This window comes from Thermobia domestica, chromosome 13 (genome assembly GCF_964235325.1).
Source record: "Thermobia domestica chromosome 13, izTheDome1.hap1.1, whole genome shotgun sequence".
NCBI classification, from domain to species: Eukaryota; Metazoa; Arthropoda; class Insecta; order Zygentoma; family Lepismatidae; genus Thermobia; species Thermobia domestica.
The window spans coordinates 219,588,537-219,606,844 of NC_137466.1; the positions used below are offsets into that span (position 1 = coordinate 219,588,537).

At 35.4% G+C, this 18,308-nt stretch overlaps 1 protein-coding gene across 1 annotated transcript in view; it reads right to left on the minus strand.

The window, feature by feature from the left end:
* Positions 1–2,749: 2,749 nt before the first annotated feature.
* The window catches only part of LOC145669046 (juvenile hormone esterase-like), a 51,483-nt gene continuing 35,924 nt past the window's right edge, over positions 2,750–18,308 (minus strand). Inside the window, exons 5-10 of the mRNA XM_081737408.1 lie at positions 17,607–17,797; positions 14,897–15,068; positions 12,551–12,729; positions 10,422–10,566; positions 7,193–7,319; positions 2,750–4,447 (exon numbers count right to left, since the gene is read on the minus strand). Of these exons, the coding sequence (XP_081593534.1) occupies positions 4,180–4,447; positions 7,193–7,319; positions 10,422–10,566; positions 12,551–12,729; positions 14,897–15,068; positions 17,607–17,797 (1,082 nt within the window). The 3' untranslated portion in view covers positions 2,750–4,179. The remainder of the gene's footprint in view (positions 4,448–7,192; positions 7,320–10,421; positions 10,567–12,550; positions 12,730–14,896; positions 15,069–17,606; positions 17,798–18,308) is intronic.

An 18,308-nucleotide genomic window follows, 5' to 3' on the forward strand; every position in this document is an offset into this window, starting at 1 on the left:
GACGTTTTCCGTCGGTGTATTCTTTTTGATATACCCCGACGTCTTTATTTAACGTAATTATACTTCATTGACTTTGGCGTTCGGAGTTTGACTTTTTAATCATTCCCACGCTCCAGCATACACAATATGTTAATATCTTAAATTTATGAGCAAGGAAGGGAGAATTAGTCCTCCTGTTCCCCCGTTCTATCAATGCTCTTGTCTAGCGGTTGTCCTATAAAACTATAGCCCACACCCTTTCACGTGGTTTTTGTTTCATTTTATTTCGGAATCTTGGTTACGAAGATAATACATTTGCTGAGCAACAGTGAACCTTTCTCAATGGACTTGGATCTCTTGTGCTCTGCACGCCCCACACCTAAAAATATTTTAGAAAAGAAATAACTAACAACCTAAGTTGGGGTCAAATTTATCCTGCAGCCCAAGTTTGTTCGAAACGCATAAAATTTGTTTAGTTTGATTGATTACAGCTTTGCATCAGAAGCAAGGGTATATGAGACAGGGCTTATTGTTTAAAGCGAGATCCGAACCAGTAATTTTGAAATTTTACGTCGGATCGCAGTCAAAATCTATACAACAAATTTCAGACGTCTCGTGCCTCTACCCTCAAAATTTAATGTTAAAAGAGCGAAAATTGCACCCTGTAGCATGGTGCATACATACAGATAGACGAAAAATGTAGATTAAGTCGTCCCAGGAACCTCACTGACGTTCAGCAATGATGTGAAAATAAGTATCACGCCTTAATGGTTAATTACGCGCATGGGCGCCCGAAGGGGAGGGGAGGATGAGGCCAAAAATACCAAACGTAATATAACAACCAGAGAGATGAGCCCCCTTTAAAAAAATTTCTTCGGACGCCCATGGTTGCGCTTTCTCGCCTGGTCCCTTCATACAAGCTATGCTTAAAGAAAATTTAGAACAGAGGTGGGGTAGAGGGACTAAATAAAATCTTCATAATATAATGTAAAAGATGTTGGCGATACAAAATTATTTCTTACCTGAAGTTCCCGGTTGCATCTCAACCACATCAGTGACGTTAGAATCAATAGAAACAATTTTCGGTTGAACACTTCTACCATCTGTTTGGGTTTCCAGGTTTTTCGCAGCATTGCATTTTTTATAATGGTCTTCATTCTTTGAACTAAACCTACCATTTCTTTCTTACAAGTTATGAGCTCCTATGGTCGTTTTCTTATCTGATGGAGTTTGAGTTACTTTAATAAATTTGCTCCAAATGATGTCCTTTTTTCTTCCCGTAAAACTCATGTTAAACGATTCCAAGTGGTACGGAGACTGAGAGCCAACATGTAATGTATCAACGAATGCCTGCGATATTTTAATTTCAGAACCGCAATTTAGCAAAGAACCCTTTGTTTGTTTTCTGAACACAACACAAGAACTTGTTTTCATGATATTTTTTTTTTTTAAAGTCAGTTCTACAAGTAGTCCAACCTTCGACTGCGACACTAAGCATTTAAGCAATACAATAAATGTTAAAAACAAGGGGAAAAAGTGATAACATAAATTGTAGATTATCACATTGACCTGATGAAACCACGAGAAATCAAAACATTAACACGGAAAGAAAATAGTCTTCTGAATGGGGAGTACTTTTTAAAATATTTTAAACATATGTTTAAAACAAGTCTTAAAAATACACGTTTTTAAAACAAAGTGTTTAAAATGTATGTAATTATTTTTAAAAAACTAAATTAATTGTTTAAAACAAGTTTTACTCACTGGTTTAAAACATTTTGCTTTCGACCACCCCTAAAGTTTCGGGAGGGGTTATATAAGTTCATCCTTAAATTTTGGAAATTGCCAAGTTTAAAAATTTATTTGGTAATATAAGACCATGATATTTACTTTTATGAGTTTGGGTGGTTCATCTCGTTACCTTTTATGAGTAAAGATTTGTTAAAAACATTATTTAGGAATATTTTTGGTCTCACATATAGTCTTTAATAAGGGTTTATTACGTTATTGATCAGTATACGGGGCACCAATGTCTTTCATAGGATGTGGGTACATTAACGCAACCCTTTAAAATTTCAGGAGGAGTGTGTGGGTACACCAATTAAATTTTGGAAATTGCCATGTAGGGTAGTATAAAGCCATGATACGTAGGTACTTTTGTAAGTTTAGTCAGTTTGTGGTGGACAAATCGTATCCGTGCAATTTGTTTGAGTATTCCCGTTTTCTCCCACATCCTCATTCCACCTTCCATGATCATTTACTTGACCTAATTATCTCCCTTAGCCTAAAGGATATAATCATGGGTAGTTAAACGGAAAGATTTCATTTCATTCTACAATTAGCAAATTAAGACTTCGTTGCACGTATTCTACAGCTTCGCTCGCCTCCCCCCCCCCCTTATTTGAACTTAACAGCACTCAAAACCGAGGAAATGTTCATATGTGGTGCTACCTGTTAGAGATTACTTAAAAATCGAGAGCGAATTTGCTTTATTGAGGTTGAGAATCATGGAATTTTCAGGGGAAATGGGTTCCGTGCTTTACCCCAGAAAAAATAGATGTTTTCCCTCTTTTTCAGAAACCTATGCCCGTGTGCATAGCTGGTGTATTTACCTGTGTTGCAAAACTCTAAGAACTTCTCATTTTGCCAGAAACAGGAGAACAAACTGAAATTTACACTCCTCTGATCTGTTGATGCTTTGGAAAGTAAATTTCTACTAGATTAGAAAAAAATCAGTTTTCTAAAGGTGAATACAAATAACTAAACGTAATACATATTGTAAATTTAATTGCAGGTAAACTTTGTACATAATTTAAAAAAAAACAATCTGTTACAAAAGATATGCTAAGCAGATATTTACTAGCTACATTTAGGCCTATAAAACTTGCGAACCATTAACTGGCCTTTTCACATGCACAAACAAACAGGTACAAACTGACTGTAATATACTAAAAATAGCAAGTTGATTGATCTGAAACTATTTGGTAATATTGAATTAAAATCAAGTTTAATAAACGGATACTTTTATACATGATTAGCAAGATACACGTTTATCGAATAAAGATTTTTAAAAGAAGTGAACAATAATTGAAGAACACTGAAACCAGATAACATCACATGCAAGTTGAGCATTACATTTGAAATTACAGGAATTTCTTTCATGCTGTTAAGATATACAAAGTATATACCACATGTTTATTTTCTTTCCTTGTTTAGATATTCGGCGAAAATAATGATTTACATCTGGTTATCTTAGGATACATTTCATTATGAACTTCTATTTGTTTAAATGATAAAATAATTTAAGGATTTTCTTTACGCTTGGCAACACTTTTCTGAATTTGACGGGAAATGAAGATTATCGGAAAGATAGAAAGTGTGCTAGATACATTTAATATACAATATTATATTAAATGATGTTTCAGTTTTGTTATAGTGCAGAAATCCTGGTGCACAGTTTTTGACGTAGCTGTCGGATATTCATCTATACCATACTGAAGGTCTTTGAAAATAAATATTAATTTTACAACAATTAGTATGTATTAAATGCCGAGTCCAAATATATAATATGATATCGTTTGTTGAGTGGAAGAAGAAGACTGAAACTTTGTCAGACATTTCTATAGATGGCCCCTCCATCCGCAAAAGTCTTTCCTTGTATATTAAGCCAAATTCGTATCCAAAATTCCTGTAAACACAGACATTTATGGAACACAGTTTCTTCTTCAACTTCATCTGTATAATCACATTTTTTTTTTCAGTGAAATGGTTTTAATACAGTAAATAATAATTATCAGGTGAAATTCTGCAATTCACATGATCCCTAATATGAAACCACATTAGTTCAAAATAATGATCAATTTTCTCAGTCTTTATTTTAAAATAAAAGAAATGGCAGTGAAGTATACACATTTTCGCACCGAAGCGAAAGTATAGAGTTTATCAAAATAGATGAAAATAGCTTTCTGAAAATACTGCTATTAATATTCAAGCAACGTTGAAATGATTCTACACGAAAGCAGGCTGATATTACAAATGCTTTAACGCAAAGCTTGAGCTCTTCTCCTATCCTTTGTGTTAGTACCAATTCTCATTCTACAAAACACTCACTTGCACAGATTCTTGCTGAATTATTTGAAAGTTCATTCAGGAACTTTTCACCGACTTTTTCTGCAGAGATACCTCGGACCTTCAGTCTCATCATCTGTCGGAATATCCTCTTTGCATTTGGCGGACTATTCGAAACACAGACCTCACCAGCCTTTCCACAATATCCCTGAACAGCTGCCAGACATCACGGAATTCTCGGTTCTCAATCAGTGGCAACGACTCCCAGAAGGCCATGCGATTTGTGTGAAGATTTACTCGCATTTTCATCTTCTTTCCAATGCTCATGTAGTTAAGATCAGGTATTATGACAGGCTCCCAGCCAACTGGAAGATTCTTGTTCAGATGAGGGGTCGGAGATCTGCAGACAAAGAACACAATAATTATTTGGAATATTTACTAGACTTTCATCTAGACTTTCATCTTGCTTCCTAAATATTACAGTATTCTACTTACAAATTAAAAATATGAGAATTTACTATCTTAGTAGCCGTTCTTGAGTTAATAGTCATCAAGAGTAACAATCAGGAATTAAAAAAAAAAAAAAAAAAAGATTGAGAAATGTATTGGCGCATCGTAACTTAAATTGTAGGTTGCCATTAATTGCCCAACAGTTTTTCCTCCCAGTTTTATTCGCAAATTCTTTTCTTTTCTTTCTTTTTTCTTTTTCTTTCTTTTCTTTTCTTTTTTTTTTGTTTTGTTTTGTAAGTATTACGCTGGTTCACAAATACTAGACAGAGCGATCATTTACAACGTATGACCAACGTTGGCTGACCTACTGATTTCCACCGTTGGGTGTCGTAGGGAAATGATATGTTCCGTTTCTACGAGCATTTAAAGATAGAAAGTACAATCAAGGAAGTAATTGTTTGTCTTATCTCTTTAATAATAATATTTTCAATGTTAATGACGTCGACTACGTCGATGTCACTGCCCATTCATTTGTAAGGAGAATCAATGGGGTGGGTACATAGTCAAGAACCTTAAGATTGGACTATTTTCCTTCTTTTAAAGTGACCAGGAGTTGAGATGGTTTGATTTTACTCTTTTTTCATTAAAAAATAGGATCAATTTAAATATTCTTTAGTTTGTGAAAATTGACTCATATAGTATACGATATATATACAGTATAGCAACATTGTATAGTATAAATTTATTTCATAATCCAAGGAACATTTTAATAAGGAAAAAAGTGAGTGAAATGAAGTCATTAAAATCCTTGTTTAACTCCTTATGTCCCAATTACATTAAACCACATTTCTGATTGGTTCCTTTCTGATTGGTTTCAGAAGGACGCCGATTTCACTGTATCATCAGGGGGTATCATTCAGATGTGCATTTGGTTGCAGACAGTCTAAGAAGGCATACAAGGTATCTCAAAAGTCCCCTGACATAGGGTAACTGTTATTATCAGAGTTACAACAAAATGTAAGAGGGAACGTCGTCTCCAAATATGACGTTCTCAATCTAAAGTGAAGGATTTTTTTTTTTTTAAATCGAACGAGCCGTTTGGGCGGTACACTCTTTATGCACCCAATATTAAATGAAAATGCAACGTTGCCATTTAGCTGGACCCACAACCAGGGGCGGACCCAGGACCGACTTCTGGGGGGGCGGTGGGTTGTCATAATGCAACGTTAAAGGGCTCCAAACTCTGGAATGGATTTTATATATATATATATATATATATATATATATATATATATTATATATATATAAAGTAAGAAAGTTTCCTCTTCTGGGGGGGGGGAGATCGCCAGAATACTACGGTGGACTATAGTTTCCAATCAGAGCAAACAATTTTGGGGGCGGAAAATATAAAACGAATGAGAAATAGTGAAAACTGGATGAAACTGGATTTTGGGAGCATATGGGCATCTCAAAGGGACGAAGAGGGTTCAAATTATTCTAACTAATCTCAGATTGGTGGACAATTTCAGAAATTTCTGTCCAATTGCTGATCTATGTTTTTGTATCGCATTAAGATGTATAATTTCAATAATCATCCATTTGAAATGCCCATATACAGAGTTTGTAATGAAATAATATATAAATAAAGAAATTATTCCCCAAAATATAATTTTTCCTAGATTATTCCGAAGCTCCCAAATTAATTTTGGTTTGAGTGAAGAACAAATGAATTTAATACATAGACCAAAGATTGTGTTCGAAAATTTACAGTACGCGGTACGTTTGAAAGGTATTGGGTCCCTCCAAACAAAAATTTCATTACTTCGATTGTAATGGCAAATTACATATAACAATAAAAATACATATAAAATATTCATAAAAATGCATGGGAGCCCCAAGCATTTTGGATATTGCCATCTGCTGAACGTAAAGCTGGGCACTCCTGCCTAGATTAATAAGAGAGACCACGTACCAAAACAACAGTGAAAAAAATATAAATTATATTTTCTATATACGGATAGTTTCTAAGCATAATCTTAATAACATATACACCAAAAATCCTCTCTTTTTCACGAGAATATTTTTACGCATTATCAAAGGTTTAATTGAAAGGAACAAAAGAATATTTCCACATGCAAATACGTGAGACGAAGGGACAATATAGGCGAAGAGGAAAACCTTAAATGTTATAAAATATAAACGCTCTTTCTTACCAGGGGCGGATCCAGGGGGGAGCGATCGGGGCGATTGCCCCCCCAGAAGAGGAAGCTTTCTTATTTTATATATATATATATATATATATATATATATATATATATATATATATATATATATATATATATATATATAACATCCATCCCAAAGTTTGGAGCCCTTAAAAGTAGTAGTATGACAACCAACCGCCCCCCCCAGAAGTCGGTCCTGGATTCGCCCCTGTTTCTTACAAAGTATACTTTTCTACTGCGATATTTTACCTAGTTTTACTACTGATTGTGATAATGAAAAGCTTAACTCAAGCAAAGTATGTAACTATGCTGTTTATGTCCCAAGTGATCTTGTATTGAAGGAAAAAGCGATGTGAATATCTAAATAGAAACACAGAAGTAATGTTAATATCTTACAAGCTATACGCTATATAAGAGTATCACTGAACTATAAGGTTATTATTTCTTTGTAAAGGTTAGAGGATGCTTACCCAGTGCTTGCAAAGTTGGTCCAGAGTTCAGTCATGGTGTCAACCATTTTCATATCTTCCTCGTTTAAGTTGGGGAATATAAGAGGCATCTTGAAAAGATAGATGAGATCATCACAATGGCTGACGCCTGGAACAAGAAACAAGAACATTACAAGTTTTGCTGCAGAAGAATATCATTTAAAATAACACTCTCAGCCTTTTATGTAAACCTTCAAACTCAAATACTGTAAGCAGGATCAGATACAGAATTTTCTGACGGGAGTTCATCAATAACTACTAGTACATTTGAATTAAATTTGAATTTTTTAAGTACCTTTACGCATCTGTGGTGTGAATGAGGAATTGCTCTGGAAATGCTCAGTATCTGGTCTCGGGAATCCAACCCACGACTTTCCAATTGCAGAATCAACGGTTTACCAACTGAACCACGGTTGCTTTGTATCGATGTAATTTTCAGTATATAATTAGCTTGCTGCTTTAGATCAGAAATTTCTTTAATCATGGGCACTTGGAATATGATGGATACTTGTATCGTACAGAATCGTTATGAAAGTGTTATTTTTACTGCTAGCTTCTCAATTTACGTAGTGTATATTTACAACGAAAGGGGGGAGGGGTACACATGCACCGGTGGGGGTACACATACACCGGTGCACACTGGCTGTATGTTATTTAGTTTTCTATTTGTTCTACACGAGGAACTACTTTGCAAAGAGAGGATTTAGATACCATAGGAAAGCTGAATCTGAATAATATAGAAATGTAGGATATAAATAAATTTCATTGATGGGAAGAAAAATCTTTCAGTTTTTACTCAGCAAAAATGAGGTGTTTAAACAATACAAAATGACTACCACTTTGGCGTGTTACTTGTGTGTTAATTCAACACCAAGCACATCGTCTTCAGAGCATATCAGAAATACCTCGTTACCGACTGTAAGTATTTGCATCGTTTTTAATTGTTTGGTATGAGCAAAGCTTTGCGAAATATATTTCGCACTTGTGGCAAACATCTAAAAACATTATATAGTTTCTGTAATCGTTCACAATAATATTGTTGTAAACCTGTGACTCATCTGGCAACAGTTACACAGATAACGGTGCTTCTATCTACTTTCTTTATTTGTTATTCTTGTGTCTTAGCACTTATGAACAGAAGATGGAAGGACTGTTGCCTAAGTAAGTGTTGTCAGACGATCCACAGGTTTAGTACGATATTATTGTGACCGATTACAGAAACATAGAACATTATTTGTTACTTGGCATAAGTGCCAAATATATTTCGCAAAGCTTTGCTCATATTAAACGATGAATACCAATGCAAATTCTCTCAAGTACAAACGAGTTATCGGTGTTATACTCGGAAGACGACGTGCTTGGTGCTGAATTAACACACTAGCAACACGCTAAAGTGGTAGGCATTTTGTGTTGTTTGAACACCTTATTTTTTATAGTGTACGTCCTATGATTACACGCTTTAGGCTAAAGGAGACGATAATTAATGATTAAATAATTGGTGGAATGAAAACGCGAGAGGAAACGGGAATGACCCGCGAAAACCCTAGGATACGATGCTGTCGATCACAATGATATGTTTTGGGATAGAACCACGGATCAATGCCACCAAAGACATGTATGTATAAGCGAGCCACCGTCACCCTTTGGTTGATTGGAGTTTAACACCGAAGCTACATGAAACAGAAGCCTACTACTTGAAGTTGCATCTCAAGCACTTCTTGAGGCAAGTATTTCACTGGGAGCATTGCACTGGAAAGTCTCACATTAGATGGAACATCAGAGGAAAATTATGAAGTGAAAACCTATAACCACATATATTGTCACAGTTCGTATATGTCTTCAAGTACTTTAATTATAATGTATATTGGCAATAATTACACTGAAACATACACCAATCTTAACTTCTAAAGCACTATATTTTATGAGAAGTTACTTGTTGTACACCACAGTTCAAAATCAGACATCTAACTATCATGGTTATTCTCTCAATTATTATAAAACATCTCGTTGATAATTGTTTACATAACTATAGCAACGTACAAACAGCAATATATATCAACCCACAGATATTGCTCACATTCTTTCTTTCTTTTTCTTCTATTTTATGGCAAAATGCTTGAACACTGCTGCCCTTATTAGATTTTAGCATCCCTTTGAGCCGCGAGGCTATATGAGATGTGGATTTACAGCTTAACGTGGATTCTGAACCACATGAGTTCTCGCCAGGAATCGAACCCGGGTCTCCCACGCTAAAGGTGCATATGGTAACCGTCTAGCAAAGGCGATACTAGAAAAGCGAGTAAGGTAAGTGTAGTTTGTATATGATAAGGTTATGATGGTCAGGTTTATGAGAAAGGAGGAAACTCTTACTGCAATGGTGATATACAAACGTATGCTCATGTGCCGATCACTGCGTATTTTACAGAAATGGGGAAAAAATCTAGAGATCTAAGATAGAGAAAAGAAACTGTGTGTGTATGAGTGTCATATATATATTGTAGGAGAACAAGAGAGTAATATAAGAACAAGAGAGAAGTAAATATAATTGTAGTAACTTATGGAAAGATTAGAGTTCAGGGGATATGTACTGAGAAAATAAGTATTGACTTTATTATGAACACCTAGGTGTTACTTAGCCTAAGACCTATGTGTTTCTTATCCTAATTTTCTTAAAGAGAGGTAAAAGTCATCAGCTCTAGTTCTGTTTTTCTTAAGAGAAGGTGGCTGTTGAAAGATGTTTAGGATTAAGGCCGTGGGTGTGTGGGCCTATCATTGTCATTTCATTTCACTCTGTTGCAAACACCTTCTTGGTGGATTTGGACGTTCTATCCTGGTAACCTTTCTTTTTGTTTTGTTATTTAGTTCCTTTTATCAAATTCTAATACCTCTATATATTGTACTACTATGTCATTGTCTTTAGGATGACAGGAGCTTTTTTCTTGTTCGTTGACAAAAAGTTTTCTTTTTTTTTTTTTTTTTTAAAAAAAAAAGTTTTCCAGTAATCCACTTATAGTGCCTTAAATTGAGGTTGTGTAGCCCCTTTCACAAATTCACCAATTCTCTTTTGTGAATTGAGCATTAAGGGAAAACTACTACCGTAGATCTAGCCATTGGTTCGATTGAGGTCCACCTAATCAATTACTATTGAGTTTCTTCTATTCGCTGAAACTGTACAAGATAAGCTATTTGTCTCAGTTACACGTAGCCTTACCATAGTCCGTTGGAGTGCCTCCGAAGACTAAGCTGAAACTGTGCTGCCCTCTGTAGTTAAACTCGTAGAGGTAAGTGGGAGCGATTGGGAAATAAAGTTTAGTAGACTTGTAGACGCCAAACAAGAAGGAACGGTCAGTGTACATCTGAAATACAACACAATCATTCATTGTAGACAATACTTGGCTTTCCAATACTGTACATTCATATTACGAAAGATATAGAAAACAAAAGAATTAATTAGCCTATAGCCTTCATGGACTTCATTTCTAATTTGACGTCCTGCTTTATGCGCTTTTCCATTAGATTAAATGATAACCGAAAGTGAAGAATTACGAACTAATTGATGGATGATAATGTTGGCGAAAAAAGGAGTAAATTCACAGACAACTTGTTATCCACCGCAAAATTACTTGGCCTGAGATCGAACCCAGGGATCCCTCGCTCCATAGGAGAGCCACTGTGCTCCTTTACAAGTTACGTAGTAATGACATTGTTACCTTTATATTTAAAGATGTCAAAACCAATGTACATTCCCAGAAATCAAATTACATTAAAAAATGAAATAAAAATCTGTATGTCCCACGATTATGCCGGCTAGGCTAAAGAAGCCAGTGACGATAAGAAATGAATGAAATGGTGGAATGAAGAAAGTGGGAGGAAGCGGAAGAACCCCGAGAAAACCCACTTCTAGGTACTTTGACACTCAAGAGTCTTCATCCCGGCGAAATTAAAATACCGCTAATTTTACAGTAATTATGTGATATCTTCAAATAGATAAAAGATAATCGAAATGTGGAACAAGAGCGCCCTTGACACACGACTCACTTATCTGCTTTCGATTTCGAGCCATTTTGGAAATCGGCATTTATTTTCGCGTTTCTAAACAGCTGAAAACGGAAAGCCACTAGGTGACTTGTGATAACGGTACCTCACGCAAAATAATATTGTCTAGGGGCTCTTGTTGCATATTTCAATTATCTTTTATCTATTTGAAGATATCACATAATTACTGTAAAATTAGCGGTATTTTAATTTCGCCGGGATGAAGACTTAAGATGAGAAACATTTCAGTGCCCTATGTTCCCCCTCCACATTTTTACCCCATAAGTCTACCGTTACAATTTGTTCAAGGATGAAGTAAAACTTACGTCCAATGTCTCTCACTATGGTATTGTTATAATTAATCAATAAGCCAATTAATTTTTGAATTCTGAAAGCATTTTTTTTATTATTATTGCTGTGATATTTGGAATTTTGCTTTAATAATAATGATATAAACAAAGTAACAAAACAGGTAAATAATGGCAAAAAGGAAGCTTGTTCCTTCTCTCTGTTGAAGAACAATTAAATAAATAAAACAGCCGCCTCGTTGCCCATAAGCGGCTCCCTAGTTTGTCTATATAGATGAGCCGATCCTGGTTGTTGTATATTCAGTATTCAATACTTGAACAAACGAACAACTTCCTAATGTTTCAAGAACTCAATCTAATGGTTTAAAGGGCAGTTAACAACAGTTTCAAGTTAAAGGAAAGATCACAAGAACTATACAGAAAATAATATAATTCTGGAGATATTGGCAGATGGGCGTAGCTGTTAAAATTACAATATTATTAGAAATCTAATGTGGCTTCTTTGGCATTAATGGCCATTGTAATTTCTTATTTAGTTTTGAATAAAGAAAAGTGGACATTAAATAGGATCCTTAAAAATATGATAATTTTATGGTTCAGCGGTATTAAAAGAGGAGTTAAATTAAAACACTAAAATTCGATTAAATTTCGATCAAAAATGTTGCACACTATTAACTTCCCCCGAGTAGCTCAATTGTTCAGCGTACAATTAACATTATAAGAGAAAAAAATACAATATCTTCAAAATTTCCACCGTAAGTGCTAAAGGTATCCTTCTTCCCAAATTCAAGAGAGTAAACATGAATGAAGAAGCAATTTAAAAAATAATCCGGAGACTAAATGAACAAGCAAACAGAGAGATTTGTGAAATATTGGAAAAGAATAACATCCAATACCCAACACATAGATAAGAATGGCTGCTCTCTTGTATATAGAAACATTTTGTTATTTTTTGTGACGAAGTTGCCAGTACATATGATCAATTTAAAAGACTTACATCGATAAAAGAGTTCACGTTGGATTCGTCAAGTGGTTCTCCATTGAAATAGAAGTTCCATACTTTCTCCCACGTTCCTTTAGGGTCTTCCGAATCCTCGTCCAGTTCCAAGATTACTGGGCCTAAAGTGTCTCTTCGAGCATTGAAGTCGGCCACTAGCTCTTTATTCTCAAATATCGCTGAAACAAAAAAGAGTTTATCATTAGACAATAGGTAATAACGTAAAATGACCTGTCATGAATCTAATATTTAATTTTATTCCTAAAGCCTCAGAGCGATTACGAATTCCAATTTTATTATAGGTTGTCCGTTTCACTAAGTCTTTGAGTTTTACATCCCACGATTATGCCAGCTAGGCTAAAGGAGAGCGTTTCACTAAGTAGTAGTGAATATAGACCATGGTTACTTTGTACAGTATCCGCGCTCAAAACGTTTCCAGTTGACGAGCTTTTATAAAAGTGGTAACAAATATTTGAGGATTGTAGTGGCTGTTGCATATCACCAACAAGTAAAGTTAATAACTTTCTTCCAGGTAGCGAGAAGAAATAGATCAATTATGGAAGTAAAAGAGGACAGAAGGGTGATATTTGCATTAATCCACTGGACAGGACTTCATTCCATTGAAAGAAGCAGAAACATTTAAGGTAAGGCTAGTTTAAAGGTAGACTAAAGATAATTCTATAATAAGAGTGGTCGCTACTAAATTATGAGACAGGGGGCCGCGGTGGCACAGTTGTAGAGCGTTCACCACTGGTGTTTGGGGTCTCGTGTTCGATCCCAGCCGCCGCCAAGTGAACTTTGTGGTGGACAAACACCGTGTGCGTGGGTTTTCTCGGGGTTCTCTCGTTTCCTCCCACTTTCTTCATTCGACCATTTCATTCATTAACTAATCTTCACCGTCTCCTTTAGCCTAATCGGCATAACCGTGGGACGTAAAACTCAAAGATTTCATTTCATTTTATTTCAATTATGAGACAAGAGTTAAGACTGTATCGTCTGGAAAAGATGTCTTGAAAGTGATGTCTGATCTGAGAAAAGGTATATATTTATATTGTGAGAGATTTGTCTCGTCTCGTCTCGTATTTCGTCAATAGGTGTTACCCACGAGACGTGAAATTTATCATCTCGCTCCGACCCTTATCTTGTAAATGAGACAAGAAGTTACATTCTAGATTTCGAGAAGAGACGAGAAATTGCACGACCCTCGTACACAACATTAGTTCACCCGAATCTTACATCGCAAACACTGTTTTAGTGTTATATGTTTCATAGTGTAAAAACTATAAATGGATAAAGTTATCATACGAACACAATGAAGAGAATTTACCAACGTTTAAAGATACGAAAATCACTGCACAATATACTTCCAGTGTTTCTTCCACACATTTTTTGAGAGACGGGGGGGGGGGGATTTCCGCCTGGAGCTCTGAGAGTGCTCCGTACGAGACCAAAATAATAGGTCTGTAATATAATAAATAGAATAGTACTGTACCGTATGAAAATAATATGTATTCCTCCGAATACTAAGTGTCCCCCGCAATATTCTTCTGAAAGAAATACTGTATACTTCAATAATAAATACGCTTTAATTATTATATCACACCCTTTATAGACCTTTTGCGACGCGGAAGAATTCAAGAAACGTCTAGGTAAAAATTAAGAAAAAAATCAGGGCATTAACTAACTAACTAACTCTATGGCCTATGGAATCCGGAGGTTCAATGCCGCGTTCACAAAAGCTCTCCATTGACTTCTATCCTTAGCCAACTGGATCTAGTTTCTACTTTGTATTCCTATCTCTGCGAGATCCATCTTAATATTGTCCTCCCATCTGCGCCTAGGTCTTCCTAATGGTCGTTTTCCGATTAGTCTTCCAGTCAAGACTTTCAAAGTATTTCTACTTTCTTCCATTCTACCTACATGACCTGCTCATCCAAGCCTTCTAGACTTTACGATCCTAACAATGTTCGGTAAACCATGTAACTTATGTAGTTCCTCGTTATGAAGTTTCCGCCATTCCCCATTACCGAATATTAAAATTGGTCCGAATATTAAAAAATCAGGGCATAAAGTTATAAAACAAGACGAGAAAAGGGTTTCATGAATCAGGATGAAAGAAGTAGGAATTCTTGTAGAATCGAGACGAGACAAGACTCGCACGAAAAAATTAGGAGACAAAATGAGAAAATCTTATTTATTGTCTTGTCTCGTCTCGTTGGTAACACCACTAGTTAAAAAAAAAAAAAAAATTCGCTTCGTGTTGTGGGGTATCGTAATGGTAGGGAAAAGAATCACTAAACAATTATTATACTATGGACAAAGATGGAGATTGTCTTTAATACTTACGGATAGCCCTGATGATTCCCTCTTGGGGGACGACTCCCAGCATCCAAGGAACATCATTGACTCTTCCCCGCTGAAGTAGGCGGAGAGGATGTCCCGGGAGAAATCGCTGCCCCACTCGCGTTTCATATTCAATTACTGGACGATACAAGGTTAATGGGTCAATCGACCATATCTGCAATATATATATATATGATTAGCAATTAAATAAGGATTCGCTTTTAGACATTATTATAGAACTAAAACTCGAAAACGATTTATTAAAAAAAAAATTAAGTGCTATCATTACACTCTGTATTCTCCATTAAGATTCCTAATTAGTTGACTAACATAGTAAACTTACGTATTTTTTACAATACTAATTTTCTACTATAATCTTACCATGATAATACCTAGAGTAATTGAAGATATGGTTCTCTCGTATCAATTAAATAATAAATAAAAAAAAACTAAAAATATCCAACATTAAAGAACAAAAATAACTTTTCAATTTAGACAGATGACTGCTAATTTGAAGTTTACGTTATTAACTGGTTTGAAACCAGAATGTATTCAAGGAAGAAGTATTAAACTGTAGACTGAAACTTAATAAAGCTAGCTTTAGGCTAACATAAATTTTAAATTGGTGTGCTGCGTTTGAAGATTTGCTTTCTATTAGCAGTGGCATAATTTTAAATATCTGGAGGATGAAACATCTGGAACATTTAGAGCAAAGAACCTGTACAAACACAAATGTTACTGAAACAAAGAACAAATGAAATTTGTAGTAAAACATTCTACCTTCTGACGTTGAAATTTATGTTTTACAATTAATCCAATAAAATTTGAAGCTGATTTGATCTAAATTTCACTTGTTTAATAGCTAAGACTAACTAACTCTATGACATATGAACCCGAAAGCTGAATGCTGCGTTCGCAAAAGCTCTCCACTGACTTCTATCCTTAGCCAACTGGATCTAGTTTCTACTTTGTATTCCTAATTCTAAGAGATCCATCTTAATGTTGTACTTCCATATGCAGCTAAGTTTTCCTAATAGTTGTTTTTCGATTGGATTTCCAGTTAAGACTTTGAAAGCGAACCTACTTTCTTCCATTCTGGCTACATCAGCTGCCTACCTAAGCTCCAAAACTTGATGACGCTAACAATGTTTGGTAAGTGGTATGAATTATGTAGTTTCTTGTTATGAAGTTTAGGCCATTTCCCATTCCCGTTCCTCTTAGGTCCGAATATTGGTCTCAAGATGTTATTTTCAAATGCTTTCCCCCAGAGTAAGCGGCCACGTTTCGCAACCATACATCACAAAAGACATGATTATCGTTTTATATATTTTAAGCTTCAAATTTCTCGACAGAATTCGCGACGATAAAAGATTTTGAACTGAATAATAACATGTATTCCCTGCTTACAGTCGACATTTAATTTCTTTGTGTATATGGTTTTGTCTGCTGATCCTTGATATTTGAAAAAATATACTTTGTCTAAAGCAATACAGTGCCGTGTGTGTGTCTGTGTGTGGGGGAGGGGCGACGCTCTGGGCGCCGAAGTAAAGGGGTGCAAACTTTGGGAGAGAAAAAAAAGGAAAAAAGAGAGGAAAAGAGAATATATGTATGGGGCCGCCGTCGTATACTCTCGCCCTGGACGCTGATTTTCCACGGCACGGCACTGATCTAAAGTACCGTATTATTTGATATTTTGAAGCATCGATAATTTGCAGTATTACGATCCCAACTAACTTCCATGTGTTTAGTTTTGTCTACAAACACATGTCCCTGCAAGCGTTTTATAAAACCTTTGCATTTATGCATATGTATCAATAGGGACTCACTTGTCAGGAAGATATCGGGGAATCTGATAAATAATGTTTTGATTTTAAATAAGGAATAATAGAAAGGAGAAGGAACTAAACTAGAATATGGTTGCTTTTAAAGGAGTGCATTATACCAGTTTTTTTTATTAAGTCAGATTATGGCTATATCTAAATGTATTTATTGTCTTTAATTAGCTTCTCCGTGATGACTAGGATTGTCCTTATGACCACTGGCGACCCGTTATTAATACCAATTTTCTTTTATACAATCATCCATTTCTCTTAACATAAAAATATTGCAAACGCTAGGCTGAAACAGATTCATTGGTCAATTACCTGGAAATTTATGTTAGTATTTATGAAAGAATACTCATAAGAAATGAAACATGAAAGTTTAAAATAAAAAATGTCAAAAATACGTGATAAATCATTGAAGGCTCTAGAATTCGTATGAGAATGAGACGGAGGGGTTTCATAGCAATAGCTTTACGGTGTATTTATTTATTTATTTATGACTTCTTTTACGTGTCGAAGTTAAGGCTCTGCAGCCTTAAGTATCCTTGTATTTCTACTTTCTTTCCGGTATGAGTTCGAATCCTATCTATGAAAAACTTTTAAAAAGTAAGATTTTGTGATCGGAAATGCGTAAAACAAATGCAGGAGTCCGTAAATTTCCCTGGCTAAGAATCAGACAATACTGAAACATCCCACCAATTGTTGCAGAAAAGTAAACTTCGCACTTCGGTTCTTCTGAACAACCTGTACATACACTGTAACACATTGTGAACACTAACATATAAATCGATGTACAAAGTATTCCCTTATGGATATTCTTCTTTGTCTATAATATTATTTTACACATGTCACATGTAACGTATAAATTCTAAACTAGGAATTGTGCTCACTCTGAAGTTGTCGATGGAATCGGTTAGGTTTTTGGCATCCACCTTTCGAAGACAAGAAATCATCCGCCTGGAGTCTTCTGTTGGACACTGGAATATCTCTGCCTGACGTTTGGCAATTGGTCGAGGGTCTCTTGGAGTAGCGAAGGGCGACAGCGCTGTACCACTTTGGGAGATAGCACGATGAAACAACCCTGAAATATAGGGTAATAGTTGTTAAAGAGGAAAAGGAATTCAATTTAATTTATGAAGTACCAAGGTATTTCTCAAGTATGGCATGGACAATTAAACTTTACATTTTATTCTTACAATTGGTATAATACGTAATATAAACTTCACGCAAGAAGTTATACGGAATGCAAATAGCTTTTAACTCACAAGTAAACCTTACGTTTGGGTGAATCGAGTTGCTGACTGAGACACATATGAGAAAGTAGTACTAGATGTGGTCAGTATTTCAGTGAAGTTGTAGGTGCGAAGCTCCAGGGGTTTAGGAGATACAGCTACCAGAACATAACATGGAAGTACAGAATAGTCTTCATACAGTTGGAGGTATAAGCTCTGTAAGACCTCTTGTAACGACAAAAGGTGAATAACAAATATATGGGTACATATTAGGACTAGGGAGAAGTCATATAGTAAGGGTATACCTGACGGCGGCCATCTTGAAATCCGCCATTTTGAATTAAGTTTAAGTTTTTAAAA